The following is a 24,584-nucleotide window of genomic DNA, read 5'->3' on the forward strand; positions in this document are numbered from 1 at the left end:
ATTGCTTATTGTAGGGAAGTGAAGGAGGAGAGAGGCAGGACTTCACCTGCTCACTTGCTTCCTCTGTACATCAAAAATAAAGATATCTGTGGGCAGAAGTGTGGTAGAATGCATTGGGGTGAGGATTTGCCACAGAACATCAGGATATCCAGAAAAATAAAAAGGGAAAATGATTTGTTACATTTATATATGGACAACACAGTCTCCTATTCAGCATTGCAGAGACCATCAATTTTAGCACCTGGTTAACATGACTAGTTAGCTAAATAGTAGAAAGTTACAGAAGGAACTTGTAAGTAACACAGGGCCTATTTTGGGAAGATCTGAGAGTAGAACCTAGCTACTTCAAACTTGTTTACCTCTTAGCATTAGCAGCAAAACAGTGTAAAGTTAAATCCTCACATTTGCATAAAAATTTGTTCATCTCAGAGGCTCACTTGGTACATATATTCCTCTGCAAGATTTCTTTCTTTTTTTTTTCTTTAAATGTTTTATTTATCTATTTGACAGAGAGAGACACAGAGAGAGAGGGAACACAAGCGGCGGGAGTGGGAGAGGGAGAAGCAGGCTTCCCGCGGAGCAGAGAGCCCGATATGGGACTCGATCCCAGGACCCTGGGACCATGACCTGAGCCGAAGGCAGTTGCTTAACAACTGAGCCACCCAGGCGCCCTCCTCTGCAAGATTTCTAAGGATTCTATTGTATGTTTATTCTTCACTGAACTCATTTATACTCCCTACTGCAGACAATCAAATCATTCAAATTCCAGTCTATTAGACCCAATATACCTTGTATTATTACTCCTGACAGTTTCCATTATTAGAGGCCAGATGTTCCTTTAATAAATCTTTCTCATTCAATCCTTATGGGAACTTTATAAAATAGACATTTTGTCTTGATTTTACAGATGAGGAAAGCAAGTACTACCAAGATAACACTAAATTGCTGAAGGTCACTGAGTTAAATTTACTTAATGGAATCTAAAATGATTTAGGTTCTTGTGTCCCTTAAGGGCAGTGTCAGATTTTTATCAATAGGCCTAGGCCTAGTACAAAATGTGATACTCATTAAAAATCTGTTTATTGAATGAATGAATGACTTGCAAGCCATATTCATTAATGCCGATTTAAGGCATAGTTTTCAATGAGGTTCTGGGTTATTTTGGTTAAAATGGTATATCTTGCACAAATTAAAATTAAAAAGTATCATTTTGAATTGATTTTAAAGTGATTTCCAAATATAACAATAACTGACATTATATAGACATCTACTATTCGTTATTGAATATTGAATCCTCATCCATATACAGTTAAAAATATCACTTGGTGCACATCACCTTGAGGGCCCAACTACAAAGTGTAAACATTAACACTATTTTTCTTATAAATGTTCTTTATATAAGCTGTTAGATTTTTTTAAATTTATTTTGAGTAGGGGAATGGATATTTAGTATTAACGGAGATAAGGTTTTCCCATTATAGAAACAAGCATATAAATTAACATTTTGGTGTAACCTGTGGCTCTCACATTACAGTATAAGGACTTTATTTGCTTATACTATTTTCATAATATTCACTTTTCCATATTAAATACTCTGAACAATTCTAGATAAGCACACACTGAATTGCTTGAGTCCAAATTGAGTCTTTTGTATGGGTCCTAATCTTGTTAAGGCCCTTGTTTCTTTTGTCCTATCATTTTCCACACAGAAGTATTAGCATTTCAATTTGCCTTTAATTTCTAACACTACCTTGAATTCCAATTGTGTATCAGATCTTAGAACAGCCAGTCCAAAGAAAAGGTTGTTAATATTATCATTTTCTATCAGAGGTTTATTCTATAGACTACAAGAAAAGAATTATTTATTGTAAATCTTGGTGATAGGACACCTTTACTAAATCATCACTAGTAAAAATGAGCTACTTCAAATAAGGATACTACCACATCTGAAAATAATTGCTGAAAAGCTTCATGGTGAATTGATTTTACCCCCAGACTTAAAAATATATTGTGTTCAATTCAAAGCAAAATTATGATTTTCTTTTGTATATTCCACCATTTGCATTTAATATTTATCAAAATCTAGGTTCGTTATTGGATTTTTTTTTAAAGATACGTGAGATGACAAAAAGACAGTGTGATTATTCCTGCCTCTTAAAGAAATATAAGAAAATAGGGAAGAGTGATTAGAATTTGAAGAAATATATATAGGTAATATAATAATGTAAAGATATCTGTGCAAACATATATAACATATTAACTTCTAAAAGAATTTTTGTAGTTAAAATTTAAAAAAATGTTTTATATATATACATCAGAGCTTTCTTTTAGCACGATGGAGTTTTAGCTAATGATTTATAATGGTTACCAAGGGTAGAATAACAAACCAAATAAACCTACTGCATAGTGAATAAAAACTGCTGAAAACTAAATACTAAATGCTTAAATCATTATAACTATTAATAATAACACAACAATGATCAGGGGAAGTCTTAGTACATTGTATTGCCACTGTAACAATGTATCAGGTATTCACCACTTAAAGTAAGAGATTTATTAATTACATCAAGTTTTAAGTGACTTCAGTACTAAAGATACTTATAAAAGTTCTCATATCAAAAGAATTTATCTTCTTGTCCACAAAGTTTCCTCCTTACTTAACAACATAGACCCAATGGATTCAATGAAATTGAGGAATTCCTGATTGAATTTATATTGCTAATCTGTAATACTTTCTTTTAGGTTCTAGATCAAAGATACATTGTATAGGTTTGTCATATTAAAAACTGCAGTGATTATTAAAAAAGCAAAAAAAAAAAACTTACCAACTGGCTCCTTTTGATTCTGAAAAAGAATCTTGCTGTTACTGCCATCCATGTTTGCCATGTTAATTGTGTTTCCATCTGTCCAGTAGAGTTTCCTTAATTTAAGAGATATGGATTAAAAATATTAGAGATAGACCTACTTGTTAACTAGAAACATACACTGAGGAATAAAGTTAATGTCAAAGTAAATTCTTGGTTTAAGATTAATTCTTTTTAAGAAGAGCCCGGATTGTTGAGACACTTGCTGACGGTAATGTACATGTTTACCTGAGAAGAAAGCACCACTCTTGCTTTTTCCTGTCATTGAAGGACAATCATCTCACTTCCTTTTTCCTCCTACATTCACAACTGAAATATTTACCTATGACTATAGTAAATTATTTCCATTTAAAGTAATTCAACCAGATTGAATCCTCTCGGTTTAGAGAAACCAGATACCAAAGAAGAAAACAAAGTCATTTCAGCCATTCCCATTGAAAGCACTGGGGAGAAAGTATTTTAACCCTACACAAGCTCTCTACATGGTACATGATGATTAGTCAGAAGGTGGGAGAAATCTGATCTACTAAGCAGTGACAATAACATCAGCACACGGTAAATATGTTATTAACAACTGGTGTTTGAAATAAAATCACTTTTCCCTGCATCTACTTTTTTTCTTCTTTTTTATTCTGAACTGCTACTCCTTAGAAACAAATTAATAAACTCTTGCAATAATGTATAAAAATCTGGTTTTATGTAGATAACAGAAATCTCTAACCAGGGATCTCTTTTACAATTTCCATATTCACTTTTTTTGACTACAGAAATTACTCTGAATTAAACAAAGTTTTTATATAAAATCAGGGCAAAAATGTGTGAGATTTTTTAAAAACTCTACAAAAAATAATCATACTTTACCCCCTGACTGGGTGAGCTGCAAGACACTGTGGCTTATCGATTCCGTGGATAATTGAGGTTTTCAAAGAGCCATCTAGTCGTGCCACATTAATTTGTGTTTCATCAAATTCGGAGCTAACCCAATATAAATTACGTGAGACCCAATCCACTGCTAGCCCTCTGATACTCTGAATATCTGTAAAAAAGGAAAGAGACAATTAAAAGTGAATGAAATTTCTCATTCTTTTTGACTTTCCAAGTAAGTTATTTTCTGTCTCAGGGAAAATTTAATTTACCCTTCAATTTGTTAGCTAAAATTGTACAAGATTGTAATCTCATTCCCTTATCAGCCCTTCTTAAGGCATGAATAATCATTAATGTCTTACTGCTGAGCCATTTGAAAAACTGAAGCAACAATTAGCGTTGAAATTACACTAACACTCAATGATTCACTAGTAAACACTTAGCAGCAGACACAGGCAGCAGTCTTATGGGCCAAGGTGACCAAAATTCAAATTAGAGTAAAAGCTTCTCCAGTTGGTAGCACATCTTTCTAGTTAGGAAAAAGTACTTGTGGGCCGTCAACAAATGGGCTATTTTGTGTTTTAAAGTGCCAATTTGTTCCTGAAATTAAATAAAACGATTAAACTTTCCTAAAAAAATCACCAGAGTTGAACATCTTTCAAAATAGATAATTAACAGAAATTGACTGAGATATGAGCAAAGAAACAAAATCCTTTTAATATTCCTCCAACGTGGATTCTACAGAAATTACTGAAATCTAATTAAGTTTCGATTCATTACAGCCAATATGAATATTTGGGTTGTTATTCCTTGATTATTTAATTAGGCATCTTTAAAAAAAATGATAGAATTTAGGCTTAAATGCAATTGTACATTTTAATTAAAGAAACAAATTAAAATCAAGTATTTAAAATGATGGATCCTATAAAATCTTTTTAGCATATTTACTGGAAAATCTTTTTAAGATATTAACCTATAAAGTAGGCCAGTGTGGTCCCCAATCCGTGGCACTTGAATAGTCTAATTTGGTTTTGTCTTTATTTTACAAAATTTTGTTACTTGCAAGCATACTGAATCTCTAGAGCTCTTTAGACCGGTGTTACTCAAACTTCCAAGACCTCTGGAGATTGTAAAAAAGGAAGACTCTGATTCAGTCATTCTGAGGAGGGGCCTGACATTCTGGAAGTTCTTTTTTTGTTTTTTTTTTTTTGTTTTTTTTGTTTTGTTTTTGTTTTTGTTTTGTTTTTTTTTTGCTCATTTATCTAGCAATGATTTATTGTCTTTTTTTTTTATTCTTATGTTAATCCCCATACATTACATCATTAGTTTTAGATGAAGTGTTCCATGATTCATTGTTTGTGCACAACACCCAGTGCTCCATGCAGAATGTGCCCTCCTCAATACCCACCACCAGGCTAACCCATCCTCCCACCCCCCTCCCCTCTAGAACCCTCAGTTTGTTTTTCAGAGTCTATCGTCTCTCATGGTTCGTCTACCCCTCATTCTGGAAGTTCTAACTAGCTCCGAGGCCCTGCTCCAAAGCAGTGGTTCCAACCGACATGCTTCCAGAATCACAGAGCAGCTGTTGCTTAGCTCTTCAAATGGCTATGTCTTCCATTTTTATCATTTTTAAAAGATGCCACAAAGCTAGATTTTCATGTGAAAGTGAAAATACCAGATGTGTAAAATTTGCTAATTATTTCAAAATTTAAAAGACTAGAATAAGACAAAGAGACCTGGCAGTTCTGGGTCGCTTGTAACAGTAATGTTGGCATGGTGGGATCTATCACACGTTTCTGTCCTCCAATCTTGACATAGCCTATTTTCTGCTCAAAAATCCTCTTATTATTTCTAAGTAACTTTTAGTCACAGCACTCTTAGGAGATATTCTCCATGTTTCTATTCTCTTCCTAACAACATCTTCTCCTCTGCAATTTACCTTTCATCATTAATTTACTGGTAAGTTGGTGAATCTTAAATGTGAACTTTATTTCTCAACCCAATTCTCAAAATTTCTTTTTATTTTCAGTTATCCTCATCCAGATCCCTTTTCTTGAGAAAAAGTAATACAACACCTCTGTAAAGCTAAACCTGCCATGTCTGAGATTTATTTATTTGCCTCACCCACGATATTTACTCCTTCTGTTCCTTTACCCTCTGGACATAATTGGGTTGCTTCGAGACAGTCTTGCATTTATAATGAGAAGTTCTGGCTTCATGGTCTAGGTTGGGTGCCTATTTTTTGTCTTTAATCAAGTCACTTAAATTTCAGCCTCTATTCTTATCAGGAAAATGAGGCTAATTACAGATAATACATAGGATTGCTGTGAATATTACATTAGATGATGTGTATTTAAGCACTTTAATGCAGGGTTGAGGGGTATTTTGCCAACCCAAGGACTTAACGCTTTCTGCATTTTTACCCTGGATTGCTTGGTATTGGCAAAAATAACACAGTGTGCTTTTATTTCCTCGAAAATACATGTTATCCAAAGGTTTTGGTTTTTGCTTTTGGCTGTTTCTGCTGCTCAAAATCCTTTCATTTATTTCTGATTGACTCCTAATCACATGGTCTAGAGAATACATTGCACTCCTAAATTGGGAAGCATAGCCAAATGTAAGCTATTAATACCTATTTAGTCCTTGTCAATTCTATGGTTCATGCTCTTTCCAATCTATTTCTGTCTTTAACACTGCAATAGCATCCAGTCTTTTTCCTCATCCAACCAAATGATTTAGTTGCTGCCAGCTTATTTTTCTGACTAGAGAGCTCTGCATCATGACCTTTGTTTGTCCCAAAGATATTTAATAGCTTCCAAGCACTCAGAAAGTGATGTCTAAATTCCTTAGCCTGGCTTTCTATATAATCTGAATATAACTACCTTTCCAACTTTATTTCTCACTATTTTTAACCAGTTACCTCACACTTTTAAGTCATACTGACTAATGTTTTCAGATCTCCAGACTTGTCCTGACCTTTGTAACCTATAGGGAATTACGTGTACCTCCAAACCTTATCACATTTCCACTTACCTGAATCTCACACAAAAATAAGCAAGCTGATTGGCAACATCACCCTTCAAACAACAAAAACCTAATTAATTCTCTTATATATTCCAGCCAGAAAGTTTGTCTCTAACAGGACTGTATCTGGTCAGTTCTTTGTACTTAACGTGATAGTTATTTGCTGACATATTACTACTCTCACATATACTTCTTGAGGGTAGGCTCCTTGCTAATATATCTTTATACCTCCCTTCCCAAATGTATACAACACTGCTTCCAACATAAATATTTTTAATGAATTGATGAAAAAATTCATGACATGCACAATCTATAATTTTAAGGCTATCTGAGCTGAGTTAGAATTATCAGATAAGGTCCTCAAGTTCATTCTCAAGAGTAAATACATATCTAAATACATACTCACCCAATATTAATTCTCATGCTCTTATCCTTACCTTTTTTCTACCCACTAGATTCGATTTTTTAATTATCAACTTTAAGTCTAAAATAAAACTTTTGTCTTTTTTGACCATTCTTAATACTTACATCGTTTTGTTTTTTTTTTGTTTTTGTTTTTGTTTTTAGACTCACCTGGTAAATTCACCATAAGGGTGGGGAGGGATAAAAACTGCCATATGGGGCGCCTGGGTGGCTCAGTTGGTTAAGCGACTGCCTTCAGCTCAGGTCATGATCCTGGAGTCCCGGGATCAAGTCCCGCATCAGGCTCCCTGCTCAGCAGGGAGTCTGCTTCTCCCTCTGACCCTCCCCCCTCTCATGCTCTCTCTCTCTATCTCATTCTCTCTCTCAAATAAATGAATAAAATCTTAAAAAAAAACAACTGCCATATGTTTAGTGAAATTTTTCTTTCCTTGATAAAAACATTGAAATCATAAATTCTAACTCAACCCCTGTTTTCAAGGAAGTCAAAGACTTCTGAGCAAATTTCTCAAAGGGTTCAATTTTCTATATTGAGGGACCCTTACCTCTTGAGCTAAAACAGCTTAGATATTTTGAAAAGCCCTTCATTGCAATAATATTTTCTGAAAAATGATAAATTATAACTTTTCAATGATTTATCAAGATCACAAGAGAGGAAAGTCTCTACATGCTAAGATAGACTTGTTTGTTAGCTAAAACCATAAAGGAAGGCAAATGAGAATACAGAGTCTGGTGCAGCCATAGGGACAAAAACCTGAGAAATCAAATCAAGTGATAATCTAGAGATATATGGAATATTAGTTGTTAGTGCAAGTGGGTTCGGTCTTTAAATGCACAAATACTAGGAGAGCTAAACAAGAATAATACCAGGTGTATTAGAAGGGTATACATCATCACTGACAGGTGAATGGGAAAAAAAAAATTCTCCTTGCCTGCTTAAAAAGGAGAATAATTTAAAAATAAAAACAAAACTTATTTTCTCTGTTCTTTCTCTGGTACAGAAAACAAAACACAACAAAACCAAACCAAGCCCAAACCAAACACAAACAAACAAAAACTTTAAGCATAGGTCTATACTGGAGCAAGAGATCACTAGTTTATAAATGGGATATCCACTGGTTGGGTAGGGGATAATGAAATTCAAGTGATTTCCAGTTTACAGTGACTCCTTTTCCCTCTAGCAGAAGCAAATTCAAATCCTCTATGGAAGAAAAAAAATTCTTCAACCCAGGCCCTCACAATTTCCCTAGATTATGTTCATTCTCATAGTAGATCAGAACAAAAAAATAAAACACAAAAAGAAATGAAACATGAGAGCAAGAGTTAAGAGAAAAATCAACAACAGATTTAAGCCTCCAAAGCCTACATGTTTTTAAATTATTGTGCAAGATAAAGAAAAGTGAGTGGAATATTTTAAAGGAAAGCATATACTTTGAAATAATAAGCAAAGCCAATAATTTATTTATTTATTTTTAAAGATTATTTATTTTAGAGAGAGAGAATGTGGGTGCGGGAGGGGTAGAGGGAGAGAGAGAATCTCAAGCAGACTCCCTACTGAGTGCAGAGCTTGATAAAGGGCTTGATCCCATACCCATAAGATCATGACCCGAGCAGTAATCAAGAGCCAAGTGCCCAATCAACTGAGCCACCCAGGTGCCCTGCCAATAATTTATTGAAAAAAAATACTCTTGGAAGACATAAATGAGAACCAAAAATCACTTGTAAATATTTTTTAAACAATATTAAAAAAGAAGCAATGTATTAAATGGATTAACCAGCAGCTTAGACACAATTCAGCCAGTAAACTACAAGACAAATTGTAGGAGTTAGCCAGGGCCAACACAGAGAAGCAAAAAGATTAAATGAGTTGGAGAATGAGTAGTCTAGCAAATCCAGTCAAAGTTTCCAAAGGAGGAAATACACTAGGTTAGAGAAAATGGTGAGAGATAATATTTGAGGGTTTTTTCCTCCCTTGGCTGATGCAAGACATGATCCCATAGGAGACACAACAGACTCTTGGTGGCTAAATAAAAACGTTGTCATGAAGACAAAGAATGTTAAAAGCATCTAGTTAGATAAACACAGAGATTCTTAATAGCTATAAAGAATGTAGAAGATGGTAGATTAATATCTGCAAAGGGTTGAGAGAAAATAACTCAACTTAAAATTTGTGCTCAACAAAATTACCTTTATATCTATATCTCAACAACAGCAAAAATAGTTTTCCTCAAAAACAGGCAAAGGGATGGAATAGACATTTCTCCAAAGCAGGTACAGAAACGGCCAACAAGAACATGAAAGGATGTTCAACATCACTGATCATAGGGGAAACACAAATCAAAATCACAGTTAGAGACCACATCATACCCATTAGGATGGCTACTGTAAGAACAACAATAACAACCACCACTACCATAACAACAAAACCCAAGTGTTGACAAGGATGTGGAGAAATTATATATATATATATATATATATATATATATATATATATATATATATATATATATATATATAAAATTCTGACACTTGCTACAATATGGATGAACCTTGAAGACATCATGCTGTGTCAAATAAGCCCTTCACAAATAGACAAATACTGTGTGATTACACTTATAAGAGGCACCTAGAGTACTTAAATTCATAGACAAAGGAAGTAGAATGGTGGACACTTGGGAAGTAGAATTACCAGGAGTTGGTAATTGTTGTTCAATGGCTATAAAGTTTCAGTTACAGGATGAAGAGTTCTGAAGATTGGTTCACAGTGTGAATGCACTTAAAACTACTGCATTTTACACTTAAAAAGGGTCAAGATGATAAATTTTATGTGTATTTTACCATGATTAGAAAAAAATATCAAAAACAAAAGCTAAATAAATATATTTTCGGACAACATATCAGATTATCACTAACAGATTATCACTAAACTAAAGGAACATTAAAAGGCATAAGTCAGAGAGAAGAAAAATGATCACAGTAGAAAGGCCTTAGATGAAAGAGGAACGGGGTAAGCACATAAATTGGTTGACATGAAAATAAAACTAAATGGAAAACACACACACACACACACACAATGGTTGTCAATTCTCTGTTTCTGAAATTTCTTTCTTTCTTTCTTTTTCCCCCTATGCAGTGGACCTGCTGATACCAGCATCCTGGAGGTGGGCATAAAGGCTTTTGCCCAAAATTGGATATGCCTTCAAAGAAGGAAGGGATCCCAACTGTCACAATTTTCTGAGGACAGAAATGTCTATATCTGATCAAAACTCATTTGAAGTGGGTTTCTGGGCAATTATGTATCTGTTTTTAGGGGCAAAGTAAAAAAAAAAACAAATTGGTAACATTTTTGCAAAGCTTTTTCAAGGGAACTTTGTAAATATTAAATATTCCATTTATTGCAACTATGAAAAACTGTATATATACACACACACACATATTACTATATATAACACACGGTATACAAATTAACAAAACATCCATAAACACAATCCAGCCTAAGAAATAGAATATTACAAATACATTAGAAGCCTTCTCTATATACCCTCACTAATTTTATGCTTCAACTCTGAACAATTTAGTGTTTATTATTGTCTTGGTTTTGTCAGTTTTAACACATATATATGTATCCTAAACTTATGTTGCTTTTTTCCTAGAGAATATGAAGCAGAATTGCAACTTTTTCGCTAATCATATCTCTTAATCTCCTGAACCTGTAACTATTGATATTTTACAGGAACAATTCACTGCTGATTTGGGAAAATGTCCAAAGTAAGTTTGTTTATTTTATTTTCATCTGGATCAATGTCTCCAACATCTTCCCAATGATCTGGTTAACTTCACCTCTCTCCCAGCCATCAGGTTTTTTGTTTTTGTTTTTGTTTTTTTCCTACCATACCCTTGATGTCTGTCACTTTCTTATATCTCTCATTGTTCTAGCCTAATTTTTGCTCTAGATTTAGAACATTTCTTAACCTTCTAGCTGTATCCTTATCTATAATTTCTTTTCACTCTTTCAGATTTCCACCTAATTTATCTTCAAAAGAGTTTGAATCACTTATAACCAGCTCTAAAAGTCTTTAATGGTTACCCAATGCCTTTAGGAGAAAAAAAATACAAAAATACAAAAAAAAGCTCCTCTTCCTGATGTAAAATCCTTTGTGCTCTGCTGTCACATTAACCTTATAATTTATTCTTCTTGAAGGTCTAGCTACTGCTCACTGCTTGCTCTTCCCTTTATATAAAGTGTCCAGAGCTTTGTGACTACTGATACCTCAACCTGGACTGATCTGCTACCATTTCCCCCCAAGGTCTAATTTGACTACTATTTCCTAGTGGGCACTTTGGTGATCCCGTATAATAACTTAGTATTCCTTGTGCTAATTTTCTAAGTAGCTTACTCCCTTATTAAATTCCATATCTCATTTAACCTTACATTTTAGTTAGTGTTTGTATCTCCTTCTTTTACCAGATATGAAGCTGCCTGAGGTTATAGACTGTCTTAGCTAAATACAGCCATCTCCCCACCCACCTAATATTTCACATATAGAATCCACATTTAGAATTTCCCTTTGGGGAAAAAATAAAATAACATTCTATCCTTCTAACTAAAAGATAAAGAATAAACATAGGAAGTATGGCTCATTTAGCACTCATTGCTATCGATACATAGTTCTCAATGAAACAGCCTTTATAGGTGTGGTTTTGCCTTTCTTTCTTTCTTTCTTTCTTTCTTTCTTTCTTTCTTTCTTTCTTTCTTTCTTTCTTTCTTTCTTTCTTTTTTCTTTTCTTTTCTCTTTTTTTAAATCACAGATGTAGACATTCTTCCACTGAAAGGTTTCCTGGGTGAAAATGAAAATTGAAAATCCTATTCAGAAATAGGCAAAACAACAGATGTTCCCTATCCAAACTTTCTACTTGAATTCAAGGCCTGGTTCCAAAATCTAGATTTCACCGTTATTACTGACCTGTTTTCATTTCCTTCATTCTCTATGGACCAATTTTCACAATAGTTTTTTTTTTTTTCCCCTTAAGCATTTTTATTACTGGGTACAATTAAATACGGTGTCTTGCAAAATAGAGGGAATGAATAAATCTTAATACTCACTGACAAAATAATTATTGGCAGAAGTGGATAACAATTTCAAATAATAATGGATATCTACTTTGAAATAGGTCCAATTAGATTCAAAGTACCATTGAGAATTAAATTTTATATAGTGGCAATGTGATCAAAAGGTCTGCATTTAAAGAGGTTTATATTTTTGTAGTTAAAAAAGCATATGATTATATGATAATTCCCTACCATATAAATGAGTGTTCTTTATAAACAGATAACTTCTAATTTGTATTAATCTTCCTTTTGTTCATTTTAGCAGCTGCTTAACTCAGCTTAATAGTCTAGTTCTTTCAGATGGTAGATGACTCTAGAAAAAATACTTTGTTCAATCAATGGTACTTGCCCAACGTTGAGTCCTTAATTTTCCAGAGGTGAACAATTCACTTTGCCCTAGAATAATCAGATACATCAGGAGTTTTTTCCAATAAGTGAATTTGTATTGATAGTAGCCTTGGAACCTCATAAAGCTGCCAACATATCTCTAAAAGCTTTTTCTTATATATCAGAATAACCAGTCAAACTATTGGCAGAGGGGTGGAATAACCCTTATACTTCACCCAGGTGCTACTAGGTGAAATCAGCAGAGTATGCTGAGTGTACATTAAGTGAACATTGGAAATAAATTTTGTACAAACCATGTGGTTATAATAAAGTTTCTGCTCTCTACTTGCCAAAGTTCCTTATTTGTAAAAGAAAGGGACGCTCAGGGGGAAAAACAGCATTAGCTTTAGAGTCAATTCAAACTTGGATGTAACAAAGCTCTGCTATTTCCTAGCATGGGAAACCTGAATTAAATGCCTCCTCATTTTTAAAAACAGAAAGTAACATTAACTTCAAAGCACTGCATGGGGAATAAATGATAGATAAAAGAAGAATAGATGCAAATGTGAAAACTCAACTGTGCAACTCCCAGTTATATAAGGAACTTTAAGGTCTAGTAATGTCTTCTTGTTTTCTTATGATGTTAATTGCAAGTTAATTTCTTGCTATGTTAATTTAGAGTTTGAGGAGGACAATCCTCTATCTAGTAAGGTATAATGGTGGGCAATATATAAACAAGTACTCAGGAGAGGCAACTGAGCATAAAAGGACAACACCAAACCACTGGGTATGAAGTCCCAAATTCTTTCATTGTAGAGTAATGAGGATGACAGGAGCTCTAAACATACAGTCCAGAGTGTGAATGTGTCTCCACAGTGAATGTTTCCTCACTTTGTTTCTGAGACAGAGTTTTAACTTTCACAAGCTTAAGCTTTCTCATCTGCAGAATGAAAGTATTTCTTAATAATAGTTTTATAAAGATTACATGAGATTATGGTGCTTGCCACATTAATGACAGCTAGTATTATTCATCACATCAGAAAAATAAACCTGAAAGCATCAATAATTAAAAAATATCTGGACCAAGCGGTGACTCAAGGATAAGTATTAATCACCACCAGAGAGTCAGGCTGCAGACCACTAGCAAGAACATCTGTTATGAATTGTTATAGTACTTTTTCTTAGAATACAATTACTTTTTTTGTGTGTGTGTGAAAGAGGCAAATATACATATGATAATAAATATTTGTTATTTTATACAAAGAATGCATCTATAGTCATGTGTTAGTATTTATGCTTACAATGAAGTGTGCTTTGTACAAGTAACTAACAAATAGCTCATGTAGGTAGTACATAAATTAAGAACAGCTTAGTATTTTAGCATATGGAGAATGGCAAGGCAAGAAAACTATTTCTAGACCCCTTTATGAAGGCTCAGTGTTTTTTCAGAAAATGGTCTGCTTGGGGCAATGGACAAATGTAGAGCCTGATTTTTGAAGCAGGTTTCACATTAGACTTAGGCTAAGGAAGTTAAGGAAAGAAAAAATATCTCAAGAAAAAGTCCAGTAGAGGAAGGACAGCGAAGTGAGAAGATACAGAGGCCAGCATGTAAGAAATAAGAGAAGGTCAGACAGACATTCTCAGGGAATCCAAAAGATGAAAGGATAAAGTAAAGTACAATTACTGGCAGGATTTGAAATACTTTGATGAGCTCACAAGATGAACTGTCAAAAGTTCATCTCAAGCTTTCTATTAATGGAAAGATAAATCAGTCCTTAACAAGTTTTCACCCTGGAAGAAAGGAAAATGCAACATCATTCAACTTGTACGGTAACCAGAAATGAAGGACTTATGTTCAAAAATGCTTATTCCTCAACCTTCATATCCAATTAATTAAGTTCCTCTATATTTTCACTCTTATATTTCTATAATTCTCCCTCATTTCTCTCTCTCTATTGTTTCCTTTCTAGTCCAGGTTTTTATCACATCTTACTAAAACCGCTATACCAGCCAACGACCTAGCCTCCCAGAGTCCCTGGCTCACCTACCCCTCATCTCAGACCTCTTCAATTCTCTACTAAACCTAAAAGCTAAAACCAATATTTTCCAAAGGCAAACCTAACCATATAACTGCTCCCTCCTTGAAACACTTCCTTGGTTCTCATTATTTTCAGTACTAATATAAAAATCAACAACTTATAAAGTCTAGATTCAGTTTCTATTTATTTCTTTAGTTCCATCAGTTTGTATAGTGTGTCCCTTTTGTCTGTGTTTCATACTATTCAGCCAATACTGATTCTCCTTCAATTTCTTATCATATATAAAATATTCCAATATTTGTCAAAATGATTGAATTAATGATTATGGATCCTAATGAATATATGTATTAATTGTTAGTTAGAAAATACCATTGCTCAATTTTTGGAATAATTATAAATAGAGTCCGTTAAATGAAAATAAGTCTGTGATTTTCTCAATGACAAATTCATCAAATAACTACTAGCTACCAATCTATATTTATAGACAGAAAGTTGTCCTCACATTTTTCTGAGGTATAACATCTCTTCATACAATTCACAAAGTCTTTTGGTAAGGATTTTACATTCATGATAAAGTGCTCAAACAATTTTCTTTTAGACTTTGATAAATTTCTTATGAGAAGATCACCTGACTGTCAGTCTTAGAAGGGACCTAATGTCCTTTAACTGATCTTTCAAGGTGTTTAATGACCATTACCTAGTCTAACAATGATTATCCAACCATTTTTCCCTCCCCTCTGTAAAAAAATCCTGTATAAAGAAAAAAAAAATCTTTGCATTAGCCTTTTTATAAAGGTTCTTCTCTTATGGCAAGTTTGAAATAAATACTTGAACAAGCTTATACCCAACTAGCTCAAGTTGCTTTACTAGTACTAAACTTAGATGAGTAAAGAGCTAGCATAAATAAAAGAGCACTTCAGTGGTCAAATACCCTCAGATCTACTAGTGATACTCAAGCCAGCTATGTAAGTTTGATATATGGAAACTGTTGAAAATCTGTGAATTTAAAACCTACACTTCTTATTGCTTTCATTAAGATACTGATCATTCCTCATGTAAGGTCTGATTTTAAATTTTTAGTATGAGAGTTTGATGAGAGTTTGATATATCTATATGGATTACTGATCACTCATTCTTCTATCCTCTTCCAAATCACTCTCCCATGCTTTTGGAGCATGAAATTGAACAGAAACTGTCTTGTTTGGTTTTGCAGTCATGGAAAAGAGAATGAAGATACACTAAGCTACTAATAATAACAATAACAATAACAACAACAATAACAACAATAACTGATCCAGAAATCACAATACACCAAGATTCAAACAAAGACTAGGAGAATTTAATGTTAAATATTTAGAGTTCAACCACTGCATTTGCATGTATGTCTAAGTTCACTTCACCTATATTTTCTACTTTGGGGAAAGTTACTTTTTTTTTTAATGGTTAATTTAACAACATTTACCAATAACCTATGATTTAACCTGCCAGGTCAGAAGGTGGACAGAAATAAGTTCCCTGTCATATTTGTGTAGTCTAGTTCTGTAGAAATTTATGCAAAAGGAAGTCGATAATAAGCTTGAGTCAGAGAGGGAAACCAGTCCTTCCCAATATCCTATATATTCTGTATACAAATTACTATCTCCCCATCAGCAAAAAGGAGTCTTCAAATATGTTTGTTTAGAAATCCATAAATTTCAAGGAGATCCTTTTTGAATTTTTTCTTCTTTTGAAACTAAATTTCTAGTTATCAGACTATCATGTGCAACATAATTATAGCATTCTACAATTTTAAAGACATAGCATATTATTAAATCTCTGAATAATCAATTCCAACTTTCAATTAACAACATAGAATTGAATAATAAGAAAAGAATACAAAAGAGACTTGTGATTTTTATAAATTGAATGACATTTTTTTAAGTTGTAATGTGCAAAACTCTTACCTCTTGAAATAACAGTTTCCAATCCAGTTCCATTAATAAAAGCTCGTTTAATGGTTTGTGTTTTAATATCTGTCCAGTATAAACGTTCTTCAGATGCATCAAAGTCTATCACAGTGACATCATCAATATCAGGGACTGTAAAGGCCGTGATAAAGTTAAAATACGGATTATCAATATCCACTCCTCTGATTTCAGAACGTCTTGCATATAGAAGAAATTTTTTCATTTCTAGAAAAGAAATAGAAATAAGTGTTTTTCTCTTATAAGCTCGGCAAGTTTGAGGCAATCTATAAATTCTAAAATTATAACTTGTTGATGATTTAATGGAATTTTAACACCAGAAAATCATAATCAAGATTTGATGGGCATAGGTGAGTTATCTATTACTTAAATTAAAATACTTAAGAAACAAATGTAAAACAAGTTAGAATTCTTAAGTCATTATTTTTCTTTAGTTAGAAACACCAAGAAATTCTCAGTGATTTGATCTTAGAATTTTAAACAATTGCTAAAACACATGAATTCTGCAAATGTCAAACAACCATATTTGTTCTTTGTACCCAATTATAACAAAATTAAATGATTTTTGAAGGCATTTAAGAACATTTTTTTATACTATCTCTGAATAAAATTAAACATGGATTTAAAAATCATGTTCATGTTTTCCTTATCAAAATTGGGGTTCAAATAATGTTAAAGCATGCTTTATTATACATTTTTTTAAATCTGTAGTAAGTAACATTGTGAGGCATTGCATCATTTTTACTTTCCATAGACACTTTTTTGAAATGAGTTTGTAAAATAGGAGGTTAAATAGAAACAGAAGTCACAGATATTCTATTATTTCATTGCTCTCTTTGGAATTATTGTTGTTGTGATATGTTAAGATTATATATAATTAATTAAATCAACATGTGCTTACGTTCCTGAGTTAAGATTTTGTGAGTACATTCTTTTCTGCCCTTAAAAGTAATTGCTCTGCAAATAACAAAAATTACTCAAAATTAAAATAAATCAAAACAGCAAACAACGCACAGTCTGATTCACAAATTTCATTATCATTTTTCTAGTTTAAATGTGCTGTTTAAATATTTTTAAGAAAAAATCAAAGTTATATATTTTACTTCATTTTTCCCCCTTTGAGTTGATAATCTCCTATAAAATGATGTGAGAGTAACTTTAGAAGAGCAGGAAGAGATTAAAGCTGTTAAGTACTTCTTTGTTACATGGGTTACCTACATCATCACTTTCTGAAAATGCACTTTCACTTACAAATATCCCTGTTTTGTAGAGATAAATTCTGCTAACATACCAAATAAGAAAGTGGCAAGAAAAAAATGAATAAGGTAATAAATAGTAAAGTGCAGCATATCACATATTTAAAGAATTTGTCAGTCTTTCCAAAAGTAGATGAATCATCAATAGAGTCTGGAAATAGCACTACCTTAAATGTTTTTAAGGAATTAAAAACCTCTTCTGCTTTACTTGAAGCAAAACCTTAATGCTAATACAATTTGAGAGAATTCAATTTGAATTTTAGATAGGAACTTCAAGAAGTTTACCATGGCAGGTCTTCTTGTCTGAGGAAAGCTTCATCAAGTGGGGGCATGCACAAGCAGCAGTCCTATTATGACTGATCAGACACACGTGAGAGCAGGGACCTTTGCCGTCATTAGCTGCACAGGGATTGGGAGCTGTAATTACACAGTGAAATATTAACTGAAAAAGGGAACCTCTGAGGTTGACAAGGGTAATTCCCTTAAAGATTCAAAGTGAAGTTCCTATATGGCACCCATTACTGGGATGAATAATATGACAATAATAGACAATCACATACAGCAATTACATTAATAAAGACATTTTCCTCCTCAAAGATAACAACTAAGTTAACGCCCTCAATTTTCTCTAAGTCTAAATATATGCATCCTATTTCCTTAGAAGCAAAGACTTTTTCTGAGAAAAAAAAAAAAAAACAACCCAGGAATAATTATTAAATTTAGTTTATAATAAATTCATCTAAATCATAATCCAGGAATTGAGTGTATCAGTGGATATTGTTACTTTCCTAACCTACGATATAGACTCTCTTTGTGCCTTAGCACACCACTCTTAGTGTTTCCCTAGGAAACTGTGTTGTTACATACATATATTTCCTTCAGGTCATATGATCTTTATCAAATCAGAAGCCTAAGTGAAGAAATGTTAATATCCTTCATTATTAAGACATCTACTTTTTCTTTTTTTTTTTTTTTCTCTCTACTAACTGGCTAAAGTTTCCTCTACTTACACAGACTTGCTAAACTATATTGTATAAGTAAGTTATAATATATTCAAACTTAGAATGGAATATTAAATTTTGCAGTTCAACATCATTCTCTTATTCTTTTGTGTTTCGTGTTCTGTCATTATGCCTTTTAGATAAGATTTTAATCTCAGTTGATCAATTCTCTTAAATCTTATTTTTATAGAACCTATCTGGTAGAATAAGAATACTAAATTAAAGGCAGGAAAGTGTTACAACTTCTGATCCCACCAGCAATATTTTAGTTTTCAACCTATTTTATCTTCCTAACAAGTGGACCTATTGCTCAGAGTAGTTAATGAAGTCTTGTAGAGTTTTAAAGCACAAAGACTAAAAATCAATGGGTTATAATAAAACTGTAGAGGATATGAGAAATTAACGGTACTTGATACTCAGTGTGGTTTTTGCTAGTATTTAGCATCCTCCCAGCCAAGGTAATAAAAATAATCCATGTCTTTGCATTTGCTTAAAAATAAATAAATCAAAGGAAATGAAAGACTCAGAAATTTTTTTCTAAGAAAATCAATTAAGGAGAGATTTTAAGATGGTGGCATAAAAGGATCCTGAACTCACCTCCTTCCATGAACATAACAACTCTACAACCATATATATAGAATAATTCCCTATGAAAAGGACCTGAAAGCTAGCTAAACAGCACCTCCACAGCAAAGGATAAAAGGGCCACATTGAGACAGGTAGGAGAGGCAGAGACATGGTTTCAAAGGAAACCCTCCTTAACCCTCACTGCTAGCTCCAGTCAGAGCACCCTGACTGCACACACCATAGCCTCAGCCTGCCTAGCTCTAGCTGGCCAGCCAAGCATCCCACCCTCATGCACCATAGCCACTGCCTGTCCCACCAAAGCTGGCAGGGATGTACAGCCCTCATAGGGGACACTTCTTGAGCATCTAGCTCTTTTGGTTAGGGAGGATTACATTTCTGGGCCTCATGGGTCTGAAACATTTGGAGAAACAGAACTTGGCAGGCTACAACCCCCAAGGCACTGCATAAATAGTAGACTGAAACCCTCCCCCAGTATTTATGTGAAAATGCCTATTTTCTTGTTCAGGAGCTTAAGCCTGAGGACATCCAGAGGTCAGAGATGCCCCTGGGAACTAAGTAAAGAATCATATTAGTGCCCTCATTTGTCTTTGCTGATATTTCCCAGAAAAGGGATTGTACATATGTCTAAAGCCATAATTTTTAAAACTGTTATCCAGATCTCTCAGGTTTGGAAGTCAGCATGGTTTATGATTATGAACCCATAAGACTCTATTTATACACCTTAAAAGCTGTTGCCTGAAGATCTGGCTTACAATTAGATTAAAACTATGCACTGTCTAAAATCCCTCCCTTTGGAACACTGACAGATTTTGGCATACCTGCAATAGCTGGGACCTATGAAGAATAAATTAGGCTACTTAGACAACCACAAAGGTCTGAGGAAAAAACACAAGCTAAAAAAGTTTGAAAGATAAGGTTTATCTGATACACAAGTCCACTGCTTTAAGACTGAGAGAGGTGGTTGTTTCACCTAATGCATAAAAACAAAAACACAGAGCCAAGCAAAACGAAGAGACAGAGGAATAGGTTCCAAATGAAAGAATAAAACAAAGCCTCAGAAGAAGACCTTAACAATGCAGAGGTAAGTAATCTATCAGATAAGAGTTCAAAGTCATGTTCATAAAGATGTTCACCGAACTCTGGAGAAGAATGGATGAACACAGTGAGAACTTCAGCAAAGGGACAGAAACCATAAGAAAGTACCAAAAAGAAGTCAAAAGACTTACAATACAATATATTACAATAGCTGAAATGAAAAACACAATAGAGGGCTTCAACAGCAAACTAGACTAAGTAGAAGAATGGATCAGCAATGTGGAAGACAGGCAGTGGAAATCATCTAATCAGTGGAGCAAAAAGAAGAAAAAACCAAAATAATAATAATAAAAGTGAAGGTAGCTTAAGGAACCTGTTGGACAATATCAAACAGAATAACATATGCATTATAGGGGTCCCAGATGGAGAAGAAAGAGAGAAGGGTGGTAGATAATTTATTTAAAAAAATAATGACTGATTAAGACAGTATGGTACCAACACAAAAACAGACACACAGATCAATGGAACAAAATAGAAAACCCAGAAATGGACCCACAACTGTTTGGTCAACCAATCTTTGACAAAGCAGGAAAGAATATCCAGTGGTAAAAAGACAGTCTCTTCAACAAATGGTGTTGGGAAAACTGGACAGCAAAATGCAAAAGAATGGAACTGGACCACTTTCTTATACCATACACAAAAATAAATGCCAAATGGATGAAAGACCTAAATATGAGACAGAAAACCATCAAAATCCTAGAGGAGAACACAGGGAGTAACTTCTTTGACATCAACCATAGCAATTTCTTATGATGTCTCCAGAGGCAAGGGAAATAAAAGTAAAAATAAACCATTGGACTTCATTAAAATAAAAAGCTTCTGCACAGTGAAGGGAACAATCAACAAAACTAAAAGGCAACCTTCTGAATGGGAGAAGATATTTGTAAATGATACATCTGACAAAGGGTGAGTATCCAAAAAATATAAAGAATTTATAAAACTCAATATCCAAAAAAACAAATAATCCAGTTAAAAAATGGGCAGAAGACATGAACAGACATTTTTCCAAAGAAGACAGACACATGGCTAACAGACACATGAAAAGATGCTCAACATCACTGATCATCAAGAAAACACAAATCAAAACTAGAGATATCACCTCACACCTGTCAGAATAGCTAAAATCAATAATACAAGAAACAGCCGGTGTTGGCAAGGATGCGGAGAAAGGGGAACCCTCTTACACTATTGGTGAGAATGCAAACTGTTGCAGCCACTCTGGAAAACAATATGGATGTTTCTCAAAAGGTTAAAAATAGAACTACTCTACAATCCAGCAATTGCACTACTAGGTATTTATACAAAGGATACAATAATATTGATTTGAAGAGATACATGCACCCTGATGCTTTTAGCAGCATTATCAACAATAGCCAAATTATGGAAAGAGCCCAAATGCCCATTGACTGATGAATGGATAAAGAAGATGTGGCATATACATACAATGGAATATAACTCAGCCATAAAAAGAGTGAAATCTTGCCATTTGCAAAAGAGGTCAGTCAGACAAAGACAGATACCATATGATTTCACTCATATTTGGAATTTAAGAAAGAAAACAGATGAATATGGAGGCAAAAAAAAGGATAAACCAGAAAAGAGACTCTCAAGTATAGAGAATAAACTGAGGGTTACTGGGCAGTGTGATGGGTGAGGTATTAAGGAGGGCACTTGTGATGATCACAGGCTATTTTATGTAAGCAATGAATAGCTAGATTTTACACCTGAAATTAATATACACTGTATGTTAAATAACTGGAATTTAAATAAAAACTTAAAAAAATAATGGTTGAAAACTTCCATAATCTAGGAAAAAATTAGGGATTAGGCATCCTGTTCCAGGAAGCACAGACAGTTCCACATAAAATAAATACAAAGGGATCCAAACCAAGATACATTATAATTAAAATGTCAATAGTTAAAGATGAATAGAGAATATTAATAGCAGCAAGGGAAAAACAAATTCTTACATACAGGGGAACCTTAAGGCTATCAGCAGATTCATCAGCAGAAAGTATATAGGCCACGTGGGAGTAGGATGACATGTTCAGAGTGCTGAAAGGAAAAAAACAAAACAAAACAAAACAAAGCAAAACTTCCATTCAAAAATACTTTACCCGGCAAGGTTTTTATTTGGAATTGAAAGAGAAATAGAGTTTTCCAGATAAGCAAAATGCAAAGGAATTCATTACCACTAAGTGGCCTTAAAAAAAAAGTCAAAGATGGGGTGCCTGGGTGGCTCAGTCGTTAAGCGTCTGCCTGGTCATGATCTCAGGGTCCTGGGATTGAGCCCTGCATCGGGCTTCCTGCGGACCTGGGATTGAGCCCTGCTTCTCCCTCTCCCATTCCCCTTGCTTGTGTTCCCTCTCTCATTGTGTCTCTCTCTGTCAAATAAATAAATAAAATCTTTAAAAAAAAAAAAGTCAAAGAGATTTCTTTAAGCTAAAAGAAAAGGGAATAACTAGTACCAAGCAAAGATATGAAAGTAAAAATCTCATTAGTAATGTAAATATATAGTAAAAGTAATGGATTAACCATTTATAAAGCTAATATGAAGGCTAAAAGGCAAAAATACTAAAATTAATTATAGCTATAATAATTAGTTAAGGGATACACAAAATAAAAAGATGTAAAAAGTGACATCAAGAATAGAACACATGGTAGGGGAGGGTAATAAAAATGTAGTTTTTAGAATGTGTTCAGACTTAAGATGCTATCAGCAAAACAGACTGCATCTGTGTGTGTGTGTGTGTGTGTGTATATCTATCTATCTATCTATCTATCTATCTATCTATCTATCTATCTATCTATCTATATGGTGCTATATGTGGACCTCATGGTAACCACAAAAAAACAATCTATAGTAGATACACGAAAGACAATAAGAAAGGAATCTAAACATAACACTAGAGAAAATCACCAAACCACAAGGGAAGAGAGCAAAAAAAGAAAAAAAGTAACAGAGGCAAACTACAAAAATGTCCAGAAAACAATCAACAAAATGTTGATAAGTACATATCTATCACTAATTCTTTAAATGTAAATGGAGTAATTCTCTAATCAAAAGACACAGAGTTGGCTGAATGTGAAAAAGCAAAATAAAACAAAACAAACAAAAAAACCCCAAGATGCATGCATATATTGCCTGAAAGAGACTCACTTCTGATCTAAGGACACACACAGACTAAAAGTGAAGGGATAAAAAAAGATGTTCCATGCAAATGGAAAGTAAAAAAAAAAAAAAAAAAAATTCTGGTGTAGTTTATACTTACATCAGACAAAATAAACTTCAAAACAAACTATATGAAAGACAAGGGCATTATATAATGGTCAGTCCAACAAGAAGATATAACATTTGTAAGTATTTATGTAGGTATTTATACACCCAATAAAGGAGTACCTAAATATATAAAGCAAACATTAATAGACTGAAAGAGAGAAATTGACATCAATACAATAATAGTAGGGAACTTTAATGTGCCACTTACATCAATGGATGGATGTCCAGACAGAAAATCAATAAGGAAATATTGGCCTTAAATGACACATTAAACCAGCTGGACTCAGTTATATATAGAACATTCCATCCAAAAGCAGCAGAATACATGTTCTTCCCAAGTGCACTTGGAACATTCTCCAGGATAGATAACATGTTAACCACAAAACAAGTCTCAGTAAATTCACAAAAAACAAAATCATATCAAGCATCTTTTCTGACCACAACAGTATAAAACTGGAAATCAATTACAGGAAGAAAAGTGTAAAAATTACAATTATGTAGAGATTAAACAACATGCTACCAAACAACCAATGGGTCAATGATAAAATCAAAAAAGAAAAAAAAAATACCAGGAGACAAATCAAAATTGAAATACAAAAGGACAAAATCTGTGAGATGCAGCAAAAGCTGTTTTATGAGGGAAGTCTATAGCAATACAGGTAACCTGAAGAAATACGAAAAATCTCAAATCAACAATCTAACTCTATACCTAAAGGAAGTAAAAAAAAAGAACAAATAATGCCCAAATTTAG

At 33.6% G+C, this 24,584-nt stretch overlaps 1 protein-coding gene across 1 annotated transcript in view; it reads right to left on the bottom strand.

Annotated features, from left to right (window-relative positions):
* LRP1B (LDL receptor related protein 1B) overlaps positions 1-24,584 on the bottom strand; it is a 1,839,752-nt gene that overhangs the window by 558,008 nt on the left and 1,257,160 nt on the right. Inside the window, exons 28-31 of the mRNA XM_045868938.3 lie at positions 18,154-18,285; positions 16,592-16,819; positions 3,726-3,900; positions 2,826-2,920 (exon numbers count right to left, since the gene is read on the bottom strand). Coding sequence (XP_045724894.2) covers positions 2,826-2,920; positions 3,726-3,900; positions 16,592-16,819; positions 18,154-18,285 — 630 coding nt within the window. The remainder of the gene's footprint in view (positions 1-2,825; positions 2,921-3,725; positions 3,901-16,591; positions 16,820-18,153; positions 18,286-24,584) is intronic.

This window comes from Mirounga angustirostris, unplaced genomic scaffold, assembly GCF_029215605.1.
Source record: "Mirounga angustirostris isolate CCGP_5_RB_7025 unplaced genomic scaffold, mMirAng1.0.hap1 SCAF_3, whole genome shotgun sequence".
NCBI lineage: Eukaryota > Metazoa > Chordata > Mammalia > Carnivora > Phocidae > Mirounga > Mirounga angustirostris.